This window comes from Phallusia mammillata, chromosome 6 (assembly GCF_965637545.1).
Source record: "Phallusia mammillata chromosome 6, kaPhaMamm4.hap1.1, whole genome shotgun sequence".
In the NCBI taxonomy this organism is placed as follows: Eukaryota; Metazoa; Chordata; class Ascidiacea; order Phlebobranchia; family Ascidiidae; genus Phallusia; species Phallusia mammillata.
The window spans coordinates 9163423-9187591 of NC_137257.1; the positions used below are offsets into that span (position 1 = coordinate 9163423).

The window sequence follows — 24169 nt, forward strand, 5'->3', positions numbered from 1 at the left end:
ATACCAACTTTCAGCCGCTGTGAAACATACATTTGAAATGCCTTAGAAGTGGAATTAAAACTTTCTACATAGGTCAGCTAAAATATATGGACATACATTCTGGGATCAGCCCTAAAGCGTCCATGAAGACCCACGATCACGGCACACTCATATAGAAATCATAGTACGCCAAGTCCACTGAATTCAGTACGACGCCTTCAATGTGCCTCGCGTACTTTAATTGTTTGACATAGGTATTCTTCATCTGACACACAAAACAAAGAAACAAGCTTACCAGGCGTTTATTTTCGCGAACATTTATTGCCTTTGAGAAGGGAAAGCGGCGAAACAAAAGAGAAACTACAAACGCCAACACTTAGCGCCCTCTGATAGCCACGGCGACAACGTCAGCTTGGCCGAGTATTTCTCTGTTTTGCCGCGGTTTTGACAGCACAGTGAAGAATAAAATTTCCAAACGCGCTGCTGCACTAAGGACAGCGTGCATGCGGAGTGTGACATCATCACTATGACGTCACGAGTGTGTGACGTCAGAGGTGACGTTTCCGGGAATTGATAGCAACTTGTTTCGCTTTTGGTTTTGGAATTTGTTACGTTAGGAGGAAATATATTGACCTTTGATGAGGAGCGACTCCTAGTGGCAAATATTGCAACGACTAAGAAGAAAAAAAATATAGAAGAGCAAAAAACACCAAGGGAAGTTCTATAAGATTGAGACGAAAAAAGCGGGCGACCCAATTGAGGGCCAAGAAAACGCATTATGGCAGCGCAGTGGCAAAAAGTATTAGTTTCTGCCGAACGAAGTCATGTACCATTCGCCAACTTTGGTGTGACTAACAACAGGGCAAAACACGACTGTCATAAAAAGTAATATCATTCCAGCGATTGAAACACGCCGCTGGATACCAAACAATCACTAGGTCAAAAGTCAAATGATAACCCAATTGTATATGTCGCCCAGAAGTTGGGGAAAATCATAAAGTTTTGCAGTCTACCAAAAGGTTAAGGCAAAGTCCCATTTAAATTTCCTATATAATCCCGATGGTCAACGATTGGCTAAAGTTTTTTTGAAAAAAGATAAAATCCCAAGAAGTAAGGTACTATACCAAAAAGGAGAAAAAGGTTTTGCGAAAGGTACGGTGCCCCAAAACCAAAAAAACGCAACAACTTGCAAAAATGCTGTGAAGGGCATCATCGAGTAATAGAGGTTACGACGACAAATCAGCACTATCGGCTATGACGGCATAGGTACGTCACCGGCGCGGTGTTTCATTGCTGGCACTTGATGCAGGGGTGCGAAAAAATTATGGCAAAAATTGTTCGGTCATTATTTTGAAGCCGGGTCGAGCAGCCAACAGCAACCGTTGATGAAAGTATAAGGAAAAAATAATAAGACAATAATCTGAACAGTTGCATGCCAAAGGCCAAAACCTTGGTCAGTCTTTAATATGACCTGGATAAGTAAATGTTTAAAATCCATGGCCAAAATGGATAGGTAATTATTTGTTTTTTGCTGATTTGATCAAAAGCTTTTCTGAAAAGGGCCATTTATAGCAGGTGTTATAAAACGAAATTCAGTCATAGGTCAGCCCAAAGTAGAAAATACCTATATGTAGCTTAATTTATACTCATTTTAAATAATAGCTGATGATCAATGCAAAAACTCCCGTTGCAAGGCGTTGTAACTGACGACACTTAAGTCTGCCGCATTGCGTGTTGTTTCCACACGTACAGGCTCTTTCTTTGGGCTATACCGCACCAGTGGGTCGTGAATGTCGTGTTCTTCACCTAAATCCAAGTCCAAGATGCTGCGTTGTGTGTCGTAGCTCACAGTTTGCGCTTTGCGCTGAAAACGCACGGTTTTCACGGGCAGGGGCGGTGCCTGTTCCGAGCCCGAATCTGATTGGCTGGAATGCTGGGGGCGTGGTTTAGGCGACGGAAATTTCACATCGAACGGTGAAGGTTCGTCTTGTGGCGTTGTGTTCGGGCCGTGATGATGTGAAGATGTAACTAACGGACTCTGCTTGGGCAGCTGGTACACCGGGCCGGTCCGGGGTGGGGTTCCGCTGTAGGGGGTAAACTGAGGCTGGTAAACACTACTCGGGGCAGACTGGGGTGGGTAATACTGGTCAACATAGGGGGCTGGGTTTGGGGCCTGGGGTTCTCTGGGGAGGTCTGCGAAGCGTCTGGTGCCGACCGGGGACTCTGACCCACTCGAAGGGGACGACAGGTGCCGGGGATTCCCACTGGGTCGGGGCCGGGTAATAGGGAGATTACTGGGGCGTTCTGCGTTGCTCTTTAGGTCGATTCCTTGGTCGCTCTTTCTTCTTGAAGAGTTGGTCGGAGCAGGGAGACGACAGAGTTCGGGGTCCTTGGTTGCTTCCATAGCTAAAGAGGTAGAAAGATTTATTTACCGGGGTCATTTTTTGGGGGTTGTTAGTCAGGGCGGGTTCGGGCTTGGGTTTCTTCAACTGAAACTTGCTGGATTCGGGACTGACTTTACACTCTGTGTCTGTATTATTGTTATTATTACTGAATAAATTTTAACTAACTAAGTAGTCAGTTACTGAACTTGACCCCAATGTCAAACAGCCCTAAATAACCCTGTTCAAAACCAATTGTATGTTATAGTCTATTGTGTTTGTTGTCTTGGTCTTTCCTGAGGCTTTTTTTAAAGTATAGGCCTGTCAATCAAACTTTCGGGCCTAAACCAGCTTTTACAAAAAACGATTCGGGTTCAGGCCGGGTTTCTGGTTTGTACTTTTAGGTACGGGCACCAATTTCAGGCCCGTTTACAACCCTAACAGACAAGAATTATATCATACCTTTTTCAGCAGGGGTCTTATGGTGTTGCAAAACCTTCACGGCGTTATCCAGCGACGACTTAGGCAAGCGACCGTCAGAGGGCGTCCTACGGTGGCCCCTGGCTCTTGATGACGTCACGGCTCCACCGGTCCCGGTGTCGGACGTCATTCCGCCACCCATGACCTCTGTAGGGCCCCATGACGACCGCTTTCTCGCAGCTGAAGGCAGATCGACAGCCGAATGGGAAAATACTGGCGGTTTTCGATAGACTACATTTGTTGAAAATGAACTAGTTGAAATCGGTTGGACCAATGATACAAGACTGTCCGGTTGTCCTGGTAAAAAAAAATATTAATCTTTTTTAAGTAGTTTAGGAATTTAGGTGGAACCGACCCGTGAAAAAACGGCAAGATTTGGGCTTTCCTTAACACTTTGCAACGTTTGTTTGGAAAATTTACTTTTGTAAATAACTTTTGGGCCTATCACGAGTTCGTTATCGCACTTAAACAATGATAAATCTAATTTCACGCTAAATAACAATACGACTATCATCATACTTTTTAAGTTTAAACTATTTCGGTACTCATTTTTCGGTACTAAGTCCCAAGAAAATACTTTCAAGGCCTAAATATCAAGATACTTTCAGGCCTAAAAAACACCAAGAAACTTTTAAGTCCTAAAAAATCAAAAAACTTGTACGTCCTAGATAACAAAAAATCTCACCTGGGTTAGAATCGACCGAAATCTGAGCAGCGTAGTTTACCCGTCCCTTGTCGACGTCATCATCACCACGGAAACCCTGATTGGTACAATCGACAAGGTTCGATGAAATATGTTGGCTTACGACAGGGGTGGACAGATCAACGATATCTGGGGAATCACTGGCACTGGGAATACCCGGCGAATATACGGCAGTGTCAGGTAACCTAAAAAAATACAAGTTGATGTTGTTTGTGCGTGTCAGATGTATAATGTGAAGCATGGGCCTTGTAAAGCTACAAAAATAGAGTAGAATCGGGAATGATTTTGACGTCACAATGCAACGAGCGTGCTTGGCCGAGCATCGAGCATTAACGTGAGATGTTTGGAGTTCAACCGAACAGAACATTTTTTATTGGCCCATCCCTTGTAAGCAGTGAGTAAATAGTACGTGAGTGAAACAAATCTGGAAATCACTACTTTACCAAAACAGATTTTTAATCAAATACAAACCGTAATGATATCGGTGGCTTCTTGACCGGTAACACAGGTTCAGGGGTCACTAGGTCACCGGCCGCCTGGTACGCTGCCACCGCTGGTGTGACGTGGTCAGCAGTGGTCATCGAGTCCACTGAGGAAACGGACAAGAGAGTGGCCGAGGTGGAAGGTTCACTGTCCAGCGATGTCCGGGATATCCTATTGCCCTTTGTTTCGGGATGAGATTGTCTCTGTACTCGAGTTACTTGTTCGTTGGAAGGCTGCAGAAAGTGATGGAATCAATTTACTACTACGCTATAGGATTTTTTTATGTAACATAGTTTTTGGTCATATTAAGAATGTACTTGTAATATTTGTACTTCAAAAAAATACCCAGCTCGTTGGTTGGTGGTTTATAACTAAAACGAACCGTACGTTCGTAGATTTAAGTTCATGAAAAACACAAAGTCATTCGCTTTAAGTAATTCTTAAGGTTAGATAAGTCCCTTTTATAGCATCAACAGAAAAATCATATTCAAGAAACCGTAAGCATATTTGTAACATACGAAACAAACGAACACTTTTTGAAAAACAGTTTTAGATTCTTTCTACAACCTTAAATCTTTTACATTACAAATTAGATGCTGTAATATAAAAAATGAAATGCTGCAAAACACAATACGCCAAAACGGGTGATTTTTGTAACACTCAAGGTTTTTGGATTAAATTTTTATTGCTTGGTGGCTTATTACTACATTCCTAATATATACGTTTTTCCACAAACCAATAACACAGTACATACTATACAATCCCAGTCCTAATCCCCAAGATAACCCCTGTTCAATTACACAATAAATTTCAGTGCATTAAAAGCCCATTCCGGTGAAAACCTCCAAACCACAAACAAAACCTCGATCACTTACTTTTGCTTTAGGGGAACCCCCCAAGATAGCGGTGTTGTGGTTTTTTCCGGCGCTGGACTTTGACTCCGCGGAACCTGTGCTCCCCGAGTCGTCTGATGCCGGAAGCGGAAGGTGGGCGATCAGTTGGGCCACAGAGCACACGTCACGACCGAGGGCCACTGAAGCCAGAATCACTGCGGCTTCGATAAGAGCACGGTTCAAATTTTTCTGGACCCGTTTCAAGCTAAAAAAGAACATAGGTTTAGGGACGTTGGCTGTGCAAGTTTTCACCCACATAAAACTCAGTTAAGATTTGTTTTTATCAACTCTGACGATTTTCAAAATTAAATGCTTTTCAAACGAATTTTTTCAAACCAGTTGTTAGGACCGTGAGAAAATATGGAAGAAGATTCAGGACTTAACAAGCATAGATCGGAAAAATGTAATATATTATACACTTAGATTAAGCCGGTGGTTATCAAGGATGCCACCTACAATTTTCATCTATCTTGTGGTCTTGGATATTTTCGTTGCATTTTATCTGTAACTTTACCAAACATTTTTTCATGAAAATTACTATGTCATATTATTCAGTTTTTTGACCTAACATTTCCATTTAGCCAGAACCTGACAATGCTAAACAGTGCACTAACAACGTTTTTTTAACAAGTTACAATGAAATTAACATTAAGCGGCAGTTTAAAACTGCGGAAATCAAAAATGCAACAAAACTTAGTTAGAAATTCAGGCAAACCAACACTAGGGTATGACCCATACTTTGGAAAACAAATCATAACGTAATTTATAGCCTATAGACAGGGTTGCCATACCGTCCTTATTTCTAAGATTTGTCCTTATTTTGAAGGGCTATGTCCTTATTTCTAAGAAATGTCCTAATTTTTTACTGTAGTTTTTTTTAACAATACATCACTACCACATTTGTTTTGTTCAATAATTGAGGACCAATCAACCAGCAAAAGGAGATACAGGTCAAGTAAAGACATCCTTACCTATTTTCTCTGCTGCTTTGTGGGGTTGGTCTGGGAGTTGAAAACTCATCACTGTCACAACTGCCACGATTTGCTTGGACATGATTTAGGCTTGAAACAGACATTGGTGATGGTCCAGTAGTAGTTGATACTGGTATAAATGGAAGTTCTGTTGGCCGAAGAGTTTGGTCGTCATCGGTTTCTGATGCCTCACCATCAGCTATGAGCAAAATACATTTTATTAATTTAAAACATATCCGCCAGTGAACTTGTGTAAATTGAGTTCATCTTGTAGACATTTTAACATTTGCTGTTGTTATTATTAGTGCAGGTTGGCAACTGTCCTTAAACTAGGATGTATATAATAGTGATGGGACGAGTACCCGGAACGATTTTAGTAGTATTGATACTCATATCAAAATAGTGTTTTGCCTCTGTTTTCAATAACTAAGGCCGGTTTAAACTATAATATAGGCAACTTTTTGCCAACATTTGCTTCGGACAGCACAAAATCAGGAAAAAGTTCCGCCAGGTTACAAATATATGTTTTTCACTATCGTGTGGAAATCACATCTTTCTACATGCTTCTGCATGTGTGCGCATGCATACACCCCAGCCATGGCAGATAAATTAGCTTGTGAATGTGATACGCAACTAAGTACAACACTATATTTAAGTACTCGGTATTGGTACTTCAAAACCTGGTATCGTCCCATCACTAGTATATAAGCACTAAATGCATGTGGGATAACATCACTAATAGCACAGACTGTTGGTGGTAAAGTTTTCGTGTACAGCACAATGCTAAATTAATCTTGACATGTGTAAACAGATGTAACCTTTGTGTAAAGATACAGTTAGGCCATATAAGTTTATTCTGTGGTAGCTTACACAGTTAAAACTAACACTGCCAATCTGTTGCAAAAACAAAGATGAGTTCTCCATGGAATGTGTATGTGGTAACGGTATGTGACTTTGGCATAGGCATGACATTTTGAAAAACCTAACATGGTTCAAATCAAACCCCTAAAGCATGTTAAATTCACCCTTGTTGAAGAGCCTTGGACTCAGGCAGGAAGAACATCTTTAACATTGTTTTGTCACATTTTGCCAACAATTTAAATATTTAAAAATATGAAATTTCAGCTATGGTACTGGCTTCTTCCAACCCATTGTAACACACTTGTATACTTACATGCTGATTTTCCAGGAGATAAAACAGCCTTCTTAGTGGCAATTAATTGTCTTGCAGCATCTAAGGACATTGCATCATCGCGATTGGCTGGATCTGTAAAAAACAATAATATATGTAATTCAAATTAAAAGATTGCATACATACTCGCTTTATCCAAAATCACAGTGTTATAATTGCTTAGTTTACATGTATAAGACCTTTTTAAAATCATTTTGTCTAAAAGGCAGGAAAACACACACATGACATTGAAAGTCGGGGTTCATACTTTTTATTGTTTGCAGTTGTGGAATAGCAGGTGATGGACTTGGTGGAACAAACGGATTATCTGAATCATGTTCAATCATGCTCTGTAGCACACTCGTGTGGGTTTCTTGATTCACTGAAGCTTTCACAGATAGCTTGTGTTTGAAGTCTGAAACACAAAATAACAACATAGTGTATGTATGCATAGCGTATTTATAAACTTCATGCTAAACTTGCTAGTGATGGGACGATACCAGGTTTTGAAGCGAGTACCGATACCGAGTACCACATGTATATACCTTCCATACCGAGTACGATTACCGAGTAAAAGGATAGTAGCTTGAAGAGATTATATCAGTTATTCCATCAAACGTAATCAAGGTAAATCAGGATGCGACTTAACTAAAACTAAGCTGTAATTGACCCAAAAACTCTTTTTTGCTATTAAATGTATATTTTTAAATGGGAAATTGAGCTAGAATGCAAGTTACAAAGTTTTATGCAGCACCATAAGTTTAAGCCTGTTTATATGTCGGTAAAAATAAGCTATGGCACCAAAGGTCATATAAATGTTGATTACACAGCGTGCCAAGTAGAAATTGTGTGTACTGTGAGTCATTGCAAAATCCCCCTGCCTGCAACACATCATTGCAATGATGTACTGTTTAATTAACCACTTCACAATACCTTACCAAACTAACACCAAATGCTATATGTGGCTTTAAAAGCCAAGTTAAATGTACAAACAGGCTTATAACAGAAAACAGAAACGAGTCCACAAAAGGCACGAATTTCACGAAATTTGTTTACAATTTATTGCTTTTTATAAGTTTTTCTAGTTGATTGCTATTGGTTAAACTTTCATATTGGGGACATCTTTGAAAAACAATATTTCTGTTTCTGATAAATCTTTATTTAAACTCTGACTTGAAATAACCTCATGTATGTACACTTAAGTGATTTATCAATGATTTACAGCAATATCCAGTATTGTAACCTTCTCAAAGTTTTCCTAACCAAGCCTTAGCTAAAAAGTATATTCTTACAAATGTATTAAAAAACAAAACTTCGTTAAGCACATGTTTTTTCCTCACCTGTGGGTTCGCTGATGTGAATTTTTTGTCTCTTGAATTTGCCTTTCCTCTTTGCAGGGTGTGGCTTGTCTGTTACAGAAGGGGTCACAAGGTACATGTTCAACTCGCGCTGTACAATATCCAGTTCTCTTTCGTGAAGCTCCCGTTCACGTTCACGCAAGTATTCCTCATGCAACTTGTGCTGGAGCGTGGCTCGAGTCAATGCTTCCTCTCGACTGCAAAGCTCCTGTAAATATACAAACATTTCATTCATTAGAGGCACAATTATTTGTTATCGTGCAGTGTTTTCGTTGCATTGTGGCTCGGCTTACGTTTAATTCGTTTTTCGTTTGTTTATTGTGCACTGTACTACACATTCAGTGTTATTTACCCTGATGGAGGTGAACTGTATAGGCCGTCGCAACATCGGAATAAAAATACAATTGCCAAAAGAGCTCTATAAACTTGATTTCATTCATATTACACACCATGGAAATAAGTTAAAAAAACATGGTGTATTGCAGCGGTTCCCAACTGGGAAGGAATTTTGAAACTTGAGGGGAGGAATTTACATAAATGTTTACATGCTTTTCACTTTAGCTGTGGGAATACAACCTGTATAGTTGATAAAACACCCAAATTGAAATGATCTTTGCATTGTTTACCATCTACTATGTACTGTAATGGGGATGAATGCGCATGTTTTAATTGTTAAGGGAGGAATTGGTCGATAAAGGGTGGGAATCACTTGTGTACTGCAATAAAGGGTGAACAACATGTAAATCAAACTTAGAGTTACAAAATGGTGTAATTCTTGGCAATGCATAACCACAAAAATATTAAATTTGGAGGTCATAAAATCTAGTAAATACAAATGTATAGATAAAGAATTCATTATTTTGTGGGGCCCTTGGGTTAACAGTTATGGCAATCTAAGTCAAAATTTACATTGCACTTTGGATACCTAGCAATCAAATACGTAAATATCAATAATTTAAAGCAGTTTTTCTTGTCTAAGCAAAGGAACAAATGGACATTAGACAGTTAAGAACATATATGCTTAACTTGAGTGGTTAAATTTAAGTTTGGGGTCAAAAACTTGGTGAAACTTAATATATTGCTGAGATGAAGTGTTTTTTGGAAAGTTTGGTCAAGGTTTAGTAGTAGGATTGGTGAAACAGTTTTTGTTTTAGCATAACTATTCACATATAGCACCCTGTGGACTAGACTGCTTTTCAATTTGGGCCTAAAAGTTTTTCTCAAAATTTGTATTTTAAAGATTAGTATTGGATCAAGTTTACAAATGGTGCTCATTACACTGTAAAAAATATCATATCTAAACCACAACAGAACAGGATACAAAAAATGCCAGTTATGTGTTGGTAATTAACACATAGCCTTGCATTATATTGTTAATTTGCAGTGAAGTGGTAGATGTCAAGAAATTGATGATGAATCAAAGAGGTCGTGCACCCCTGATCTACACGATTTAGACAACCTGTCCACAAACCATGCAACCTTTTAAATTCAAATGTGACTTATGGACTAAAAATGTTCAAAAAATTGCTGAAATACTTTTTATAATTTTCAAAAGTGTTAATTAAACCAAGTGTAAACAGTGTTTTAAAATCAGCAACTGTGAGGGCTGGCTTTAATTCATGGACTGCCTTGGCAGGGAAGTTAATGTAGGCATAAAAAATTTGCATATTGTGTGTCAGCTCAAAAGTCGGAATGTAAGTTCTTGGCTTACAGGTTTAACCAACTCCTACTGCAAACGGCAGAGCTACTAACACAGGAACTCACAGTACAAAAGTTTGTGAAATTCCAAAAAGTGGCACAAAGAGCGTTCACAAATATTTAAAACGTGTAAAAAAAGTGTGTAAAAAACACTGACAGTTACCTACCGGTAGTTCATTAAGTTAAATTTAATCGCTAACCCTATCCCAGTCTCACTGTTATTTTAAATAACTGTGCTCTTTATGCCATCTATCAGTGTTAAGCAAACCGTTTGTAGTACGAGTTCTTGTGTTAGTAGCTCTACCCTTCGGCAAGGCATGGGTTTTCCAGTCATAAACAATATACTTGCAGGGATATGGCGAGTACAGCACCTAGCAAACATCATTCTGGTCCAATTTCTTGAACAAACAATGACACATGCAAGCACAAAGCATCACATGCATTTGCTTGCAGTTTGTAGTGACAGTTGGAGCAGTCAGTTGCTGTGGGACCAAAGTTAAACAATCCTGTTTGGACAGCCAAACCCACAAAGCATGGGATGGCAATAACCCTGTTTCCATTTTAGTCTGGCAGTTTTGGCAATACCAAAGTGCAAATGGAATACAGAGGTAAGAATTGAAATACACAAAAAACTCCCAAAACAAAAATCGACAGCTTATCAATGGGTATATATATATGGTGGTGGGATTCAAATTTTTTGTCAGCCAGTTTTATGACAAAAGTCATATGTTTTAGCCGGTTCTGTTACAAAAAGATTATTGCCAGCAATGCTAACCGGTCCGCTGATCTCATAAAATTTCGTGAAATGGTTCTATAGAACTGGTGCAAACCAGCGGAATCCCACCACTGGGCATATATATATTGTATTTGGTTGCTGCAGGAAAGGTTATGGGCAATTTGCAAGAAAATTGTTCTTAGTGCTGACACTGTTCAAAAAGATTTTCTAATGAATAAAAATACATCAAGAAATTCTAAATTGTGCTATTTCAAAATTTTAAACAAACAGATTCATTTTGTACTCATCATAAACCTGTGAAAATTAATTAAAGTGGTAAAACACAAAGAAATTACTAAAAAGATTGATCTTGGTGCAGGTAGTATTCAAAAAAATTCTAGGTTGTGTCACCCCAAAATTTTTAACAGAAGATTTATTTTGTACCATTCAAAGTTGAATTAAAGTGACAAAGCATAAAGAAATTCCATCTAACCAAGCATACAAAATAAACGTTTTTAACATTTTGGATTTTTACCACAACTACGTGAACAATTTTAAACCACTTGTCTGATTCATGGCAACTCAAGCAACACGGAAGCAAATACCACAAAAATACAATAAAACCAAAATGTCACAACAGTAAATTTCAAATTTACCAAAGTAAGCAAATATTTACAATTCCCAGCAGTTTCTACTTCAAGTATTAAAACCAGACACGCACCTTTTCTTTGGCTCTCAAGTCATCAAACATAGCTTGGATTTCTAATCTCCAATCCTCTTGCATGCTTTTAAAGGAGTCATCATCTACCGATGTAAAATTGGATTCCGCAATGGCCTGGAGACTGGTCAAGATGGAAGGAAATGTTGGCCGAGATTGTGAGTTTGACGCCCAACATCCTGTAACAGCATTTGTAATGTAAATATGGAACAAACTATAGCAACATTGGTTCACATAAAGGTCACTGTCAAAAGGTTTGCAGTTTTTTCGTGACAAGCCACTTCTGAATTTTACAAAAACATACCCTGTTCAATTAAGGATTTTTTTACCCGCATTTTACATTTTTGGTTATTTGGTTTGAATCATTAATCAACAAACGTTACTCAAAACATACATAAACTGAAGACGACCTGAATAGGATTGGTTAAAATAATACATTTGCCAAAGAGCATTATTTAGTTTATGTATATAACTAAAAACTATTTGTTAACATTTTAACACCTATTTCTTTTTTGCATTAAGCCATTTTAACACCAGCATGTGTTTTATATGAAGCCTGTTTCAAGATGAATAAATTGTAATGGTTGTGTTTTCAATTTTAAAGCCTTGTTCAAATATAGATTCCATCTAAACAAGCAAGTTAATTTCGACTCTGAACTAATTCAAACCAAACAGACTTAAAAAAGTCCAAGCAACAAGAACACTGGTATGCACTGAAATTAAAAGTGTTCGATTTGACTTATTTAAAGTCAGTGATTCATAACTGTAGAAAATTTCCCAATAGTGGGAAATAATGTACATACAAAGGAAAACTGTCAATGGTACTTAAATTGTTATTTGAAGTTTTACTCTGTAAAGTCAAATCTGATTATGGTAATCTGAGAATAAAGACCATTATTGTTAATGTACTGCATAAAACATGATCATAAAAAACATATGGAGAAATTTAAACTTGGTGACTGACTTTAGTTGGAAAACTACACCAAAAAGGTTCAAAATCACTGTTTTAAATCATGTATCCAACTTTAATGCATTAAAACAAAAACAAAACTTTTGCTGAAAAACTTACGTTCTAGAAGGTCCTTAAACTCCTTAGGGCATGTGGAAGGAATAGGTAAAGTAAGCTTGTTGACAGCTACTCCATAAGCAACAGCAAGGCCATCAATTCCCCTGTAAGGCTGCTCCCCAGTAAGAAGCTCCCATAATAGGATTCCATAGCTGTTTAAAATTATAGCAAATAAATTTTGGGTGATCTTGTCCTGTTGACCTTAATTTGTATCCCCATAAATAAAACAAAAATAGATTTGCAAGGTATATAAAAGTAGGAATTACATGACACTACACAATATTATGTCAGTGAAGATGTCATACCGAAGTAGTAAAAATTGTCATCTCTCATAATAGTTAAGGACCTTTACAAATTTAACATTCTAAACAACATTACTTTTATGGCCAAGCTTTCTTAGTAACACCACTAAATATTTTTTTGAGAAATATTGTAGAGATTAAACCTTTATGTCAAACTGAATAATTCGGATGTATTTAATCACTGTTAATAAAGTAAACCGCAGTTAATCTAGACCCGTTTAGACCCAAAAAATTGTCTGGGTTAGGCGAAGATCTGGACTAACCAATGTCTATTAGTTCTTATCACAATTTAAATCATTTGTACAACAAGTTTTGTCCGACTTGTAAATCAGAATTAACCGAATCTGTTTTTACCGATCCGATTTACTGTTTGAATGAACTTGATTTTGTTCTTAAAATAATTTTTACCTCCAAACATCGCTTGCTTTGGAATAAGTTGATGTTTTGATCACTTCTGGGGCCATCCATGCGTAGGTGCCAGCAGCGCTCATGCGTGTCGTCTTATACATCTCTCGAGCCAAACCAAAATCAGAGATTTTCATTGTCTTGTAGAAAATGTCATCAGCAGCACCCAGTGGCTCTTTGATAAGAACTAAACAACAAAAGGCTCAACGTAAAGTACTGAACCAGGTTTTCTCAAACAAAAATTTCCCACGGGTGCACAAAAGTGACCTGCTTTTCAGGGTTTACATTTTTAAAACAAAAAATTTTTCAGCTTTATTACTTAAGTGGTCTAAATAAAGACTAAGACTGTAAAAAGTTGGTTTAACACCAGTGGTTCTTAACCAAGGTTCAATCGAACCCCAAATACTGCTGAATCAGAGGTTCGATAATGGCTCGGCCACTGTTTTACACCTTAAAAGCAAATTGAGTTGCCTGATTCAATATATATATACTATTGTTGACCAGTTATCTGCCAGTGATTTGCAATTTTAAGGTTAGGGAATGGATTTTCCTCAAACTTTAACAATTATGAGTGTTAGAATTAGAACACATAAAATGTTTTCACTCCCGAAAAAAGTAAATTCAGGTCTTCAAGTTTAAGGTTTGTATTGGCATTTTGTTTTGGTATGTAACTGATCACAGACAGGCCAACAGAAATTACGTTGTTTATGTGAGAACACACCACACTACAAATATATATAGATAATTTTAAGACACCTAGTTTAGAATAATCAATCACAATTACAGCAAAAGCATTTTGGATCAATACTTATTAAATTAACATGCAGTACAAAGCCTTAATATAGGTCAATCCTAAGATATCACAAAATATACAGCGCCAAAAATAAGGTGACAAAAAATTAAAGAGAACTAAGAAAGATGTGGTCTTTTTGTGGGAATGAATATTACCTTAACAAATCAAATTGATTTGAAATGAATATAAAAGATGAAAACATACTCACACCCTAGTAAATTTGTATGCATAAACAAAATGCAAATTGCTATGCATGATATATTGTTACTAAAATACCAAGTGATTAAGGGAGGTAAATAGAGATAAAACAAAGAAGTTGCAGTTTTCACAAACTAAGGGTCAGGTTTGCTGAATTGTACAAAATATTTTTTCAGGCATGGTGCTTAAAGTTTATTTGCCTACGAAGACCCTTTGATCAGTGAATACAGTGCATTTCTCCACCAGAACATATAAATATGCTTAAAAAGGGTCGTAAATATGACAGTGGCTACTTTAAGACCATGGAAGATATGTACCAATGTACACAAGTGTGCCTTCTTTGTTGCTGGTGACCCCCCCACCCAGACACAAATTTGTAAGACAAATTGCTTTGCATATGCTGTAACAGGAAGTGCAAAACAAGAAACTTTGACCATCCCACAGAACATGTTTGGACCAGATTACAAACCCACCAAGGGTAAACATACACATATATTTTACATTCAAATCTATCCACTTCTGTCGACTTGCTATTTAAGAACTCATTTTAAGGAGGTAAGTAAGTAGGTAGGTATATTTGCACATAAAACATTCCATGAAAATAAAAAAAATTGAAAAAAAAGTGTAGGGTGGTGACAGTCTGCGGTAACCGTGTCAGCTATCCCCAAAGCATTTTGTTCTAAAATTGTTTGGAAGCTTTAAACCAGCGGTTCTGAGCAGGTGGGAAATTTCCCAAATTATAAATTAAATATATATATTAGAATGTATATATGTACGTACACACACAGAGGAAAACTACATGAGTCAATGGTGCCTAAAGTGTTATTTTAGGTTCTACTCAAATATATATATCTAAGATTATAAATCTGATTATTTAGTCACAAATTTAGGTATTTTTAATCAAGAAAAGGTCTTCATTGTTATGTACGGCACAAAACATCATCAAAAAATGTCGAAGGGGAAATTCTAACTTGGTCATTAACTTTAGTGGAAAACTACACCAAAAAGTTCAAAACCACTGCTATAAACTTTCAGCACAAATAGATATATAAATCTCATGTTAAAAAGAATTGTTTCTGCAGTTTGAACAAAATTGCAACACAAACAAAATCTTACCATTGCTTGATTTCAGATCACGATGAATTAGGGGCACAGGTGCTTCATAGTGAAGATACTGCATGCCTTGTGCTATCTGCAGAGCCCAGTCGACTAGAACCTGTGGAGGCAGTTTTCGTCCTTGTAAGCAGCGATTCAATGCACCACCTTGAGCGTATTCCAATACTATGCAAAGGTTAGGCTCCTGAAGACAGACACCCTCAAGGGCTATGATGTTCTTATGTGACAACAGGGAAAATGACCTGGCTTCAGATCTAACGCTCTCAACAGTGTTGCGGACGTCCTCATCAGGATCAACTTTGGCAGCTTTTATGGCTACTTCTTTGTCTCCCCAAAATCCATGATAAACTTTCCCGAAACCACCTACTCCTATTATTTCTTGTAGTTTCAGTTCATTGAAGTCAATTTCTTGGAGGTTAATGATGGGCTTTTGTGCAATAATCCCATCTTGCGCTTCAACCTCTGCCGGATCAGAAGGTGAGTCATCTTCACAGAGCTTATGATAAACCCGAGTCCTTGGCTGTGCTAAATGCTGTAAATTTGCTTTAGGTTGCGCAACATAGTTACTTGGAAACACACCAAGTCGATTAGCCACTTTCCCTGTCCACCAACCCTCGTCACCAGACACACCGGCATCTTTTGATATGATCTCCACTGGCTGCCCGGAATGAAGCGACAACTCATCCTCTGCTTTGGCATCATAATCAAACATTGCATACCAACATGGGTTGGCATAGTTTCCATTTCCCAACTGCCACTGGTCCGGATGGTTAGTGGTGTTGATTTGGTTGGCATTACTCATAAAGTTCACATTGTTTTGATACATGGCCATTTCCATCGCCCCAGGTGCAAGACCCATCTGGCCAGCATTGTTCATTAAGGAGGCATTAAGTGATTCGGGCCCAAGGTATGAAGCCTGTTGCATAAGTTGATGCTGAGAATTAACTGTATTGACCTGTGCTGGACTGATTCCATTTTGATGTGGACCAAACATCACTTTGCTAGTCCAAGCTTTTGCCTAATTTTGCTGCTCAATATGTGCTCATTTTGATTTCTGGGAGCACATCCTAAAAAACAGTTATGTACTTTATAATTTTGAAAAAGTGATATATAACAACTCGACTATAATGTTTTCATTTCGGTTTGCATTTTTCAAAACAATACTAACACCCAGGGGCATATCTAGAAATTTTAATGGGGGGGACAACAGTTCAATTAGGAAATTATTCTAATGGAAGACATTTATTCTGCTTCGGGAAATTTCCCTTACAAATGTGCTGGGCTGCGCTTGAATACTTTAAGTATACATCAAATGGTCAGTAGTTGTTTTGTTGCCTTTTCGGTTTCCTAATTTATAACACCGCATTAGACAGCAAAGTTTTTGTCCTGTCACATAATCACAATGAAGAACTATAACATTATTTAATCTCTATGAAACTTCTTGTACACCACCTCTTTTTTTTGTATTTTTCGACAATCAGGCGGCAGTCTGAGAACTGAAAATTGCCCTTTGTCGTTCACGGGATTCGAACCCAGGATACTCCCGGGGACGAAACCCGATTAGGTTTTGTATGTGGGTCAGGTGCGCCAGGCCATTCGGCCAAGTTTCCTGCCCATATGGAAAACCTCTAACACCACCTCTAATGTCAGTCAATAATGGTAAGCAACTTAGAAAGGGTTCAGGTATAGGAGTTTATCTCCAATGATGATGCCTTTTTACACTTTACATTCAAACAAATAGATCCAATCAAATCAATGATAGGGTGTAGTAATTACTTTCTTATCATTGAAATCTCCTTGCAAGTAAAACAACCGCGACAATTTCAGGGTCAGTAAAATCAGATCAAGAAACAAATAAAACACAAATAAATTACAGCGACAGATTTAGTGGTTTTCAGTTTTCACACAGAATTTTCTTCAATGATAGGGTGTTGTTATATAACAGACTAAACTTCCAAAAGAGAAAACATAACAGAAAACGGAACTGGTACTTGGAAGGGACAAATGCTGATTGACATTTCTGTCCTTAAAAACCTGTATGCCTACTATACAAAGACAAAAAACAGCTGCCTTTATGGTGATATTTTAAAAACCTAAATAAAACCAGTTTCAAGTAAACCAAGCGACAAAAGACACAAGGGTAGTATGTTTACAAAGTTAAAACGATTTGCTAGACTTTGCTGATAAGTTTTATCAAAACACTAAAAAATGTCAAACTATACAATTTCTCTTTTGTTCGTCGTCACATCATATATACACTCATAGCATCAGTAGATTAAATAAACACACAAAAGTAACCTTTATCACCTAAAACTAGACATTTCAATTTTAATTTTCTGCCCAGACCAAACACAGCGTTTTTTTCCAGACAACTTAACAAATATGTTTTGTCCCACAGTTCAGCTGATGTCACAAATTCACACGGACTGGATTTCGCCCAGTGCATTACAGTTTTCCCAAGATCGAATCGGTTTGAAACGCAGTGAAGTAAATGTAGCGGAACTGGTGCAATTCTGATTTCTATTCACGCTTCTTTGATAAAGAACAGGGTTAATCGAGGCGTATCGTTTCACGTTTCACATGTCGCAACGTATATGAGTGACCGCAGAAAAAGTAAAAGAGTTAAATAATAATAAATATTTTGTTAAAAAATTACAGTTCATGTTTATTTAGCTACGCTTTTGTAATTTGTGTATCATGTGACTTACCGGCACAAAAAATTTACATGATTACTTGAGTTAAAATTTAATTCCATCGACTTGAATAAACTTAATAAACTGAATATAGGTTTAATAAAATGTGGTACAACCAACAAGTAAACTACTTACTAACCTATTTGTTTCAGATATAATAAGATTTTTTCTTGTTTGGCAACCCAATTTGATTTTTATGTTAAATTCAACTAAATGATTTCTATATTTGAAATATAGGCGCTGTTGTCGCAGTGCTGGCCACTCCTGTTTTGCTAATGTGTATTCTTAAAGTTAAGTCACAAACAAGACTAGCTTCTCAAACAAATTAGGTAGAATTGCATAAAGTTTATCAGCTCAATCAGCGAAAAGTAAGTTTATACGGGCAGATTATAAAAAAGAGTAAAATAGCCATAATCTTTCTCTTGGCGAATAAAATGAAAAATAAATTAAAGAATTAGTAAAAAACGTCTCAAACGCTGTTAACGAATCAATTAAATTGGGCAGCCACCGCCGTTGGCAACCATATACTGAGCCATGTTTTTACAATAGTCCCAATTCAAATTGTAACTTTTCTGCAGTTTGCGGGTGAGCAATGTCGTCATGTCTTTTGGTAAACGATGAAAGTTTGTGATTCTAAAAATAGCACTTTCTCTTTCTCCGGAGAGGTAGAATTTGACTTTATGACCACTAAGGTCTTCGAATTCTTCTTGATATTCATGTTTTCTTTTCTCTGCAAGTGATCGCCTCATCGAGCGCAGAGTGGTGACGTCACGATCCATTCGTTCACGTCCATAGGCGTCAATTTTTCGCCATAAGGTGTCGTTAAAGTGCCGATATAGTGCGGTATCCTAAGGGGATAAAATTGTCACTTATTTTGCTTGTGAAACACATATTGCATTTGTATTATTATTAACAAAATCAATACAACTTAGTTCCTTGTAAAATTTGTAAAAACTTATTACCAGCCCTACCCAACTATCGAAATTTAGTTAATTTTGTGGCTGCCATGAGGTATGGTGTTAGTAGTTATACCGTGTTTGGTAGGACGGTCTATTCATACAGCTATAAAATTGTTGAAACACTACCTAGCAATACATTTACAGTAATACAACTTTTGTTTTACCAATTTGTAAAGTTTTTGAAATATTTTCTCGGCCTCCGGAAATTGTCTAATGTCAGTGAAGTCGTATTTATGCTTTTTGCCGTCGTCGTCTGCATTCAACAGATCTGCCCACTCCATGCACAATAACTCCTAAATAAAGAATCAACAATAAAAGTATGGGAACAAGTGAAAATAAAACGGGGACTTCTAAAATCTTAATCTCTTACTATTTGTCACTGCTTGGCCAAATTAAAACAATTTTTTTACAAGACGTGTCAAATTTGACTTTTAATATGCAACCTCTGGTGTCTAAGATTGTAACCGATTTTTAACCCAATAAAAGCGCCTAATCGATGCCTTCATTTCGTGTTACACCAAACCATAGACTTTTGCATCAACGCCCTACTGACATTTGTTGAATCCTGGATTTTTTTCTTTAGCTGCTTTATGAAGCTTTGATGGAAATTGTACTAAAATACACTTGTAAATAATAAAGGCAGAAAAGAGAGTAATTTACCTTTAAGAGAATAAGGGATTGATCAAAATAGTCGGTGATTAAAACCAGATCTACATCAAGTGAGATTTTGTCAACTGCCACCTTGATTTTCTGGTCGTCATCTATCATCGGATCAAGACCCAAATCGAACGACTGATAATTCCGGCTCCTAAATAAAACGACAAATGCGAATGTTTTTTTCCTTCACTGTTGCCTATACTGTTTCCTCCGCTGACATTACTAGTACACCAAGCATTTGACTTTGAAGACAGCACGAATTTGTTTTATTATCTTGGGATAGAGAGCTAATATTAAGATAGTTTGCTGAAACCCAACCTTTGAATACTGAAGCGGGCACTTGAAAAGTTATGATGCAAATAGGGACTAAACCCCCTGACCAAACTAATAAGCGAATATGTATTAACACGTATTTTGCATTAAAACCAATACTCCACAGTGTTTGGTCGATAGTTGTATACACTGGTCTACGGATAAAAGATATATATATGTCTGTTTAAAAGTGGCATAATTTCTACAATAAGCCTATATGTTCATGAAATAAGCTATTGCTGCCAGGCATAATGTTAGACCAAGTATTGCTCATCCAGCAGTTTTTATTGTAAACAATCGACGTTTCGACGTCCTATACAAGACGCCTTCATCAGGATAATGACATAACTTGCAAGACGAATGTCATTATCCTGATGAAGGCGTCTTGTATAGGACGTCGAAACGTCGATTGTTTACAATAAAAACTGCTGGATGAGCAATACTTGGTCTATATGTTCATGTCCACGTTTTCAGAGTTGAACATACTGTACGATGAATCTTACCTAAAAAACCATGGTACAGAAGAGTTCAGGTTTTTCTCGGTTTTGCGGAGATATTGAATAATGCTGGTATTGTGGTGACCTTCAGATACCTGATAAAACGGGTACTTGAAACACGTTTCCTGAAGCTCAGTGTTGTACGTTGCACTTCCGTAATAGTAGTGGAACGCTGACTGAAAATGGCGCCACGGGTCTCGTATGATCGTAAAGTACCTGGATAAAGGTAATAGTTAATTGTTTCAGTTTTTACCTAATCCAAACCAGTGGTTGTTTTATCATCGTTATTGGGTGTACATCCCCAGTAAGTGGTACAACGGTTACATGGGTGCATGAATAAGGGTGTTTAGAGTTTTGCCAAAAAAGTTGTATACCAGTGAGCAATTCAGAGTACCACCGTGTTGTTGTTTTAATCATAATTGCGTATGAGGGGTAGAACTATAGTACTAACACCATAGCCTTCAGTATTTTTAGAAATACATCGATTTTAATATGTTTGTGCTCTTTGCACCACCTATTGAAGTATAGCCAAATGTGCGTCTGTCATGAGGAATGGCGTTAGTAAATTTCCCATGCATGGTATCGCAGCTTCAGTTTAATTGTACACGAGAAAACATTTTACCAACTTTGTGTTTTTCGGCATCAATTTCTTCATAGAATGTGTGTAGCGAAAGTGGTCCGAAAAAATAACGTTGTCCATATCTTTTTGTCGGTCTATTGGTCTTGGTTGTTTATTTTCCGAGACTACGACAAATCGAAGATCCAGATGACCGGGGTAACCACCTAGAAAGGGTCGGATATCTTTTCGTGCCTGCAAAGTTTAAAGAGTGAACATGACTGTCCCTTAATTATTTTTTGTTTATGAGTTTACCTATACACTGACTCTCTAGAAAATACTTTTTATAATATTTTTTTATATTTTTTGTTGTTGAAAAAACGAGAGCAAAATCGAAACAAAAAGACAATTACGAATAAAATTACAACTTTATTAACAAATTTTGCTCTTCCAGAAGATATTTATTGTAAATTATTAGACGTTTTATAATTGTCCCATACGAAGAGCCTTTATCTGGATAATGGCACATCGTAAAAAATAATACAAAGCATCGTAAATTACAACGTCGTTGGTTTTGACAGTTGTGGATAAATTCAAGTTACCTTTTTTATTTTGTGTTTGCGTACAAAGTTTTCCACAACTTTGTATAAGGTTGTGCTGCCGGTTTTGTGTGTCTTGATGTAAACGAAATGCCGCTCTGGTGAACACTGAAAATAATAATTGCAAACTGTATGATACTGCTGTAAGACTATAGGCCTATAGGCTTATTAACTATGACTACAATACACACACTGGGCAGGAAAAGCAATAGTCACGAACTAATCTTTAGTTTAATTCCGGTTAAAACCAGATGAATAGATAATTGGTTGGTTTAACTAAATTTGATCACGATTCCAGTGTAGAGATCCAGATAACTATTGTTTCTGGGCAACTAATGAGAATCTTAGTGGAATCAAATAATTGAGGCCAAAATTAGTTGCAAAGTTTTCTAATGCAAATTTCCGTGTATCTGGTCATACATTTAGCTAAAATTGGTACCACTATAAGCGCTATATAAAATCCGCCTTTTGCCACAGACTATACTATGGCATGCGTAGCACGAAATGTGTTTTCGCTGAGAATGGTTTTGCAGTGACTTTCGACATTTTTTAAATACCGAAAGTGGCGCAAAATATAGTGCATAAGTCGATTTTTAATGAAATGCAAAAGGTAAAAGTAATGTACCCGTTTTCTAAGAGCTTTACACAAATATAAAAAGATTGTTAGGACCCAATATCAACTTTAATACAAGTGTTCTTTTGCGCCACCTATCGATGTTTACAATACGTCTGATTTAAGTTATGATGATAGCAGCTCTTGTAACTGATTAGCCATGTAACAAAGGTGGAACATTAAAAGTATTCAATGACAGGATCTAAATTGCAAGCAAACTGCCATTCAACCGAATTGTTGCCAACGAGGACGGTTTTCATTGAAAACTTGTATAGCAACTTGAATATACCTCTTGGTGATCTTGTTGTAGCTGCATATTTTCTGAATTGCTGGCAAAAGAAGGTTTCGAAATTCTTTGTGCTTGAAATCTTGCTTTTACTGTGTCATTGTCGGTAGAGTTTGTTACCATTGCAAACCAGATGACAAAACAAAACGTCGTCACAAGACAGATAAATTTGAGTTTTTTCAGGATGCTCATCATGTTACACGGTCAAAAATGCAAACCTAACCCAGCTGTTTTACTATGCACAGACTAATAATAAACAAACAATCAAGGAAAACGTGTTGTACAAACGTAAACCGCCTTTAGCGAGTGATTATACTGAAGTATCTAACAGACAGCATGGTTATTGATGAGCACCCATTCTGTTTAAATAAGGAACTGAAGATGCCAGTTAGGGGAAATATACATGGTTCAGATAAACTCACTGTCTGATTCTGTTAATTGGAAAATATTTTCCATTCTAACAGACGTAAAACTAGGCTATGACTTCCAGACAAATTAAGGAATGCACATGGCAATTTAGTTGAATCAATTCTTTTTGTTTGCCCGAGTTTAGAAAAACAATAATTTGTAATATATTGTTTTTTGATTCATCGATTTTGGGACTTTTACCATAGCGTGGGGATCCACAGACATAATGGATTAATAAAGGAGGTTCATTACTGCAGAAAATTTGAAAACCTACAGACACAGCTACCTTTGACATGCTTCAACCTAGCACCAACGTCACCCAGCTATATGCTACCGGAAAAAGAGCAGGGAGTATTTACCTCTCCGCCGCATCACCAGCTGCACATTTTCCCTTTAACAATACTTGCGCAAGTAGCTTTATGTCTATACGCCCGGGATCACCAACATTTTTTGTACTGCGGACCGTTTTTGAAACTGAAATTTTATCGCGGAGCGGCCTTCAAAAACTACAAATATTCAGCAATTAAAGCGGCCAAATTAGTTTATCATTCCCGGGATACGCGGACAAAACGGTTTGAAGCATTTAACCTGAAAACGTATACGGCCCGGTAACAAACTCCTCGCGGACCAGAACCACAAGTGTTTTTCACACATTTGGCAATCGCCGTTAACTTTCTAATCTTTTTTGTTATTTTACAACGTTCTTTTACTCTTACTCCAACCCTCTTTACCCACAAGGAGCCGAACTTATTGTTTCATTAACACTTGACTGTCAAAAATGCTTTGGAATAACATACTACAGTTGGTCTACTGTGCGTTGAACCCACATATATCAATTGGTCATTGCTTGCACTATGTAGCCTGCTTGATTGTTATTTGCAAAATTTCGCTGTGGTTTCTGCTGTCGCCAATCAAACTAAACTCAACAGCTTACCTCAACCGAATTTACTGTTTGCTGCTGGTTTTCCTAAATACTATGTATAAACCATAAATATGTAGGCTACTCTTATAGCCTTCTTGGGCATAGCTAGTAAACATGCAACAAAACGTTTGACAGTATTTGAATGCGTGATTTCGTATAGCGCGATTTCCAAAGGTTGCATTGGATTTACGAAAATACAAACGGCTTGACTAAAGACAAGCGAACTAAAATGCCGCG

General features: G+C 37.3%; 2 protein-coding genes across 3 annotated transcripts; both read right to left on the minus strand.

The window, feature by feature from the left end:
* Positions 1-265: 265 nt before the first annotated feature.
* On the minus strand, positions 266-16523 carry LOC145232427 (uncharacterized). The gene is made up of 13 exons (XM_080097048.1): positions 15431-16523; positions 13327-13510; positions 12620-12768; positions 11554-11729; positions 8402-8627; positions 7330-7476; positions 7065-7157; positions 5891-6089; positions 4902-5124; positions 4015-4259; positions 3526-3728; positions 2823-3137; positions 266-2385 (listed from the first exon to the last, which is right to left on the minus strand). Exons 1-13 carry the CDS (start codon positions 16422-16424, stop codon positions 1649-1651), a joined length of 3891 nt encoding a protein of 1296 aa, XP_079953174.1. The 5' UTR covers positions 16425-16523; the 3' UTR covers positions 266-1648.
* A 970-nt stretch (positions 16524-17493) lies between these two features.
* Positions 17494-23997, minus strand: LOC145232430 (galactosylceramide sulfotransferase-like). Of its 2 annotated transcripts, XM_080097051.1 has the most exons (7): positions 22606-23989; positions 21707-21811; positions 21175-21359; positions 20555-20764; positions 19743-19890; positions 19247-19375; positions 17494-18971 (listed from the first exon to the last, which is right to left on the minus strand). In XM_080097051.1, exons 1-7 carry the CDS (start codon positions 22795-22797, stop codon positions 18615-18617), a joined length of 1326 nt encoding a protein of 441 aa, XP_079953177.1. In that variant the 5' UTR covers positions 22798-23989; the 3' UTR covers positions 17494-18614. The 2 variants fall into 2 exon arrangements, with proteins under 2 accessions (XP_079953177.1, XP_079953178.1); XM_080097052.1 differs by lacking the exon at positions 19247-19375 and having other exon boundaries at positions 22606-23997.
* Positions 23998-24169: the final 172 nt, after the last annotated feature.

Bases quoted from the DNA above. Each gene is read 5' to 3' on its own strand.
- LOC145232430 (XM_080097051.1), bottom strand. From the start codon at position 22,797: ATGATGAGCATCCTGAAAAAACTCAAATTTATCTGTCTTGTGACGACG. The intron at 19,891-20,554 runs GTAAGATTCATC...CGTTTTATTTAG, and splicing joins TCTGTACCATGGTTTTTTAG to GAGCCGGAATTATCAGTCGT. The intron at 19,376-19,742 runs GTAAATTACTCT...TTCTTTATTTAG, and splicing joins AATCCCTTATTCTCTTAAAG to GAGTTATTGTGCATGGAGTG.
- LOC145232427 (XM_080097048.1), bottom strand. From the start codon at position 16,424: ATGTTTGGTCCACATCAAAATGGAATCAGTCCAGCACAGGTCAATACA. The intron at 7,477-8,401 runs GTGAGGAAAAAA...TTTGTGTTTCAG, and splicing joins TCACATCAGCGAACCCACAG to ACTTCAAACACAAGCTATCT. The intron at 5,125-5,890 runs GTAAGGATGTCT...GTTCTTTTTTAG, and splicing joins CAAAGCAGCAGAGAAAATAG to CTTGAAACGGGTCCAGAAAA.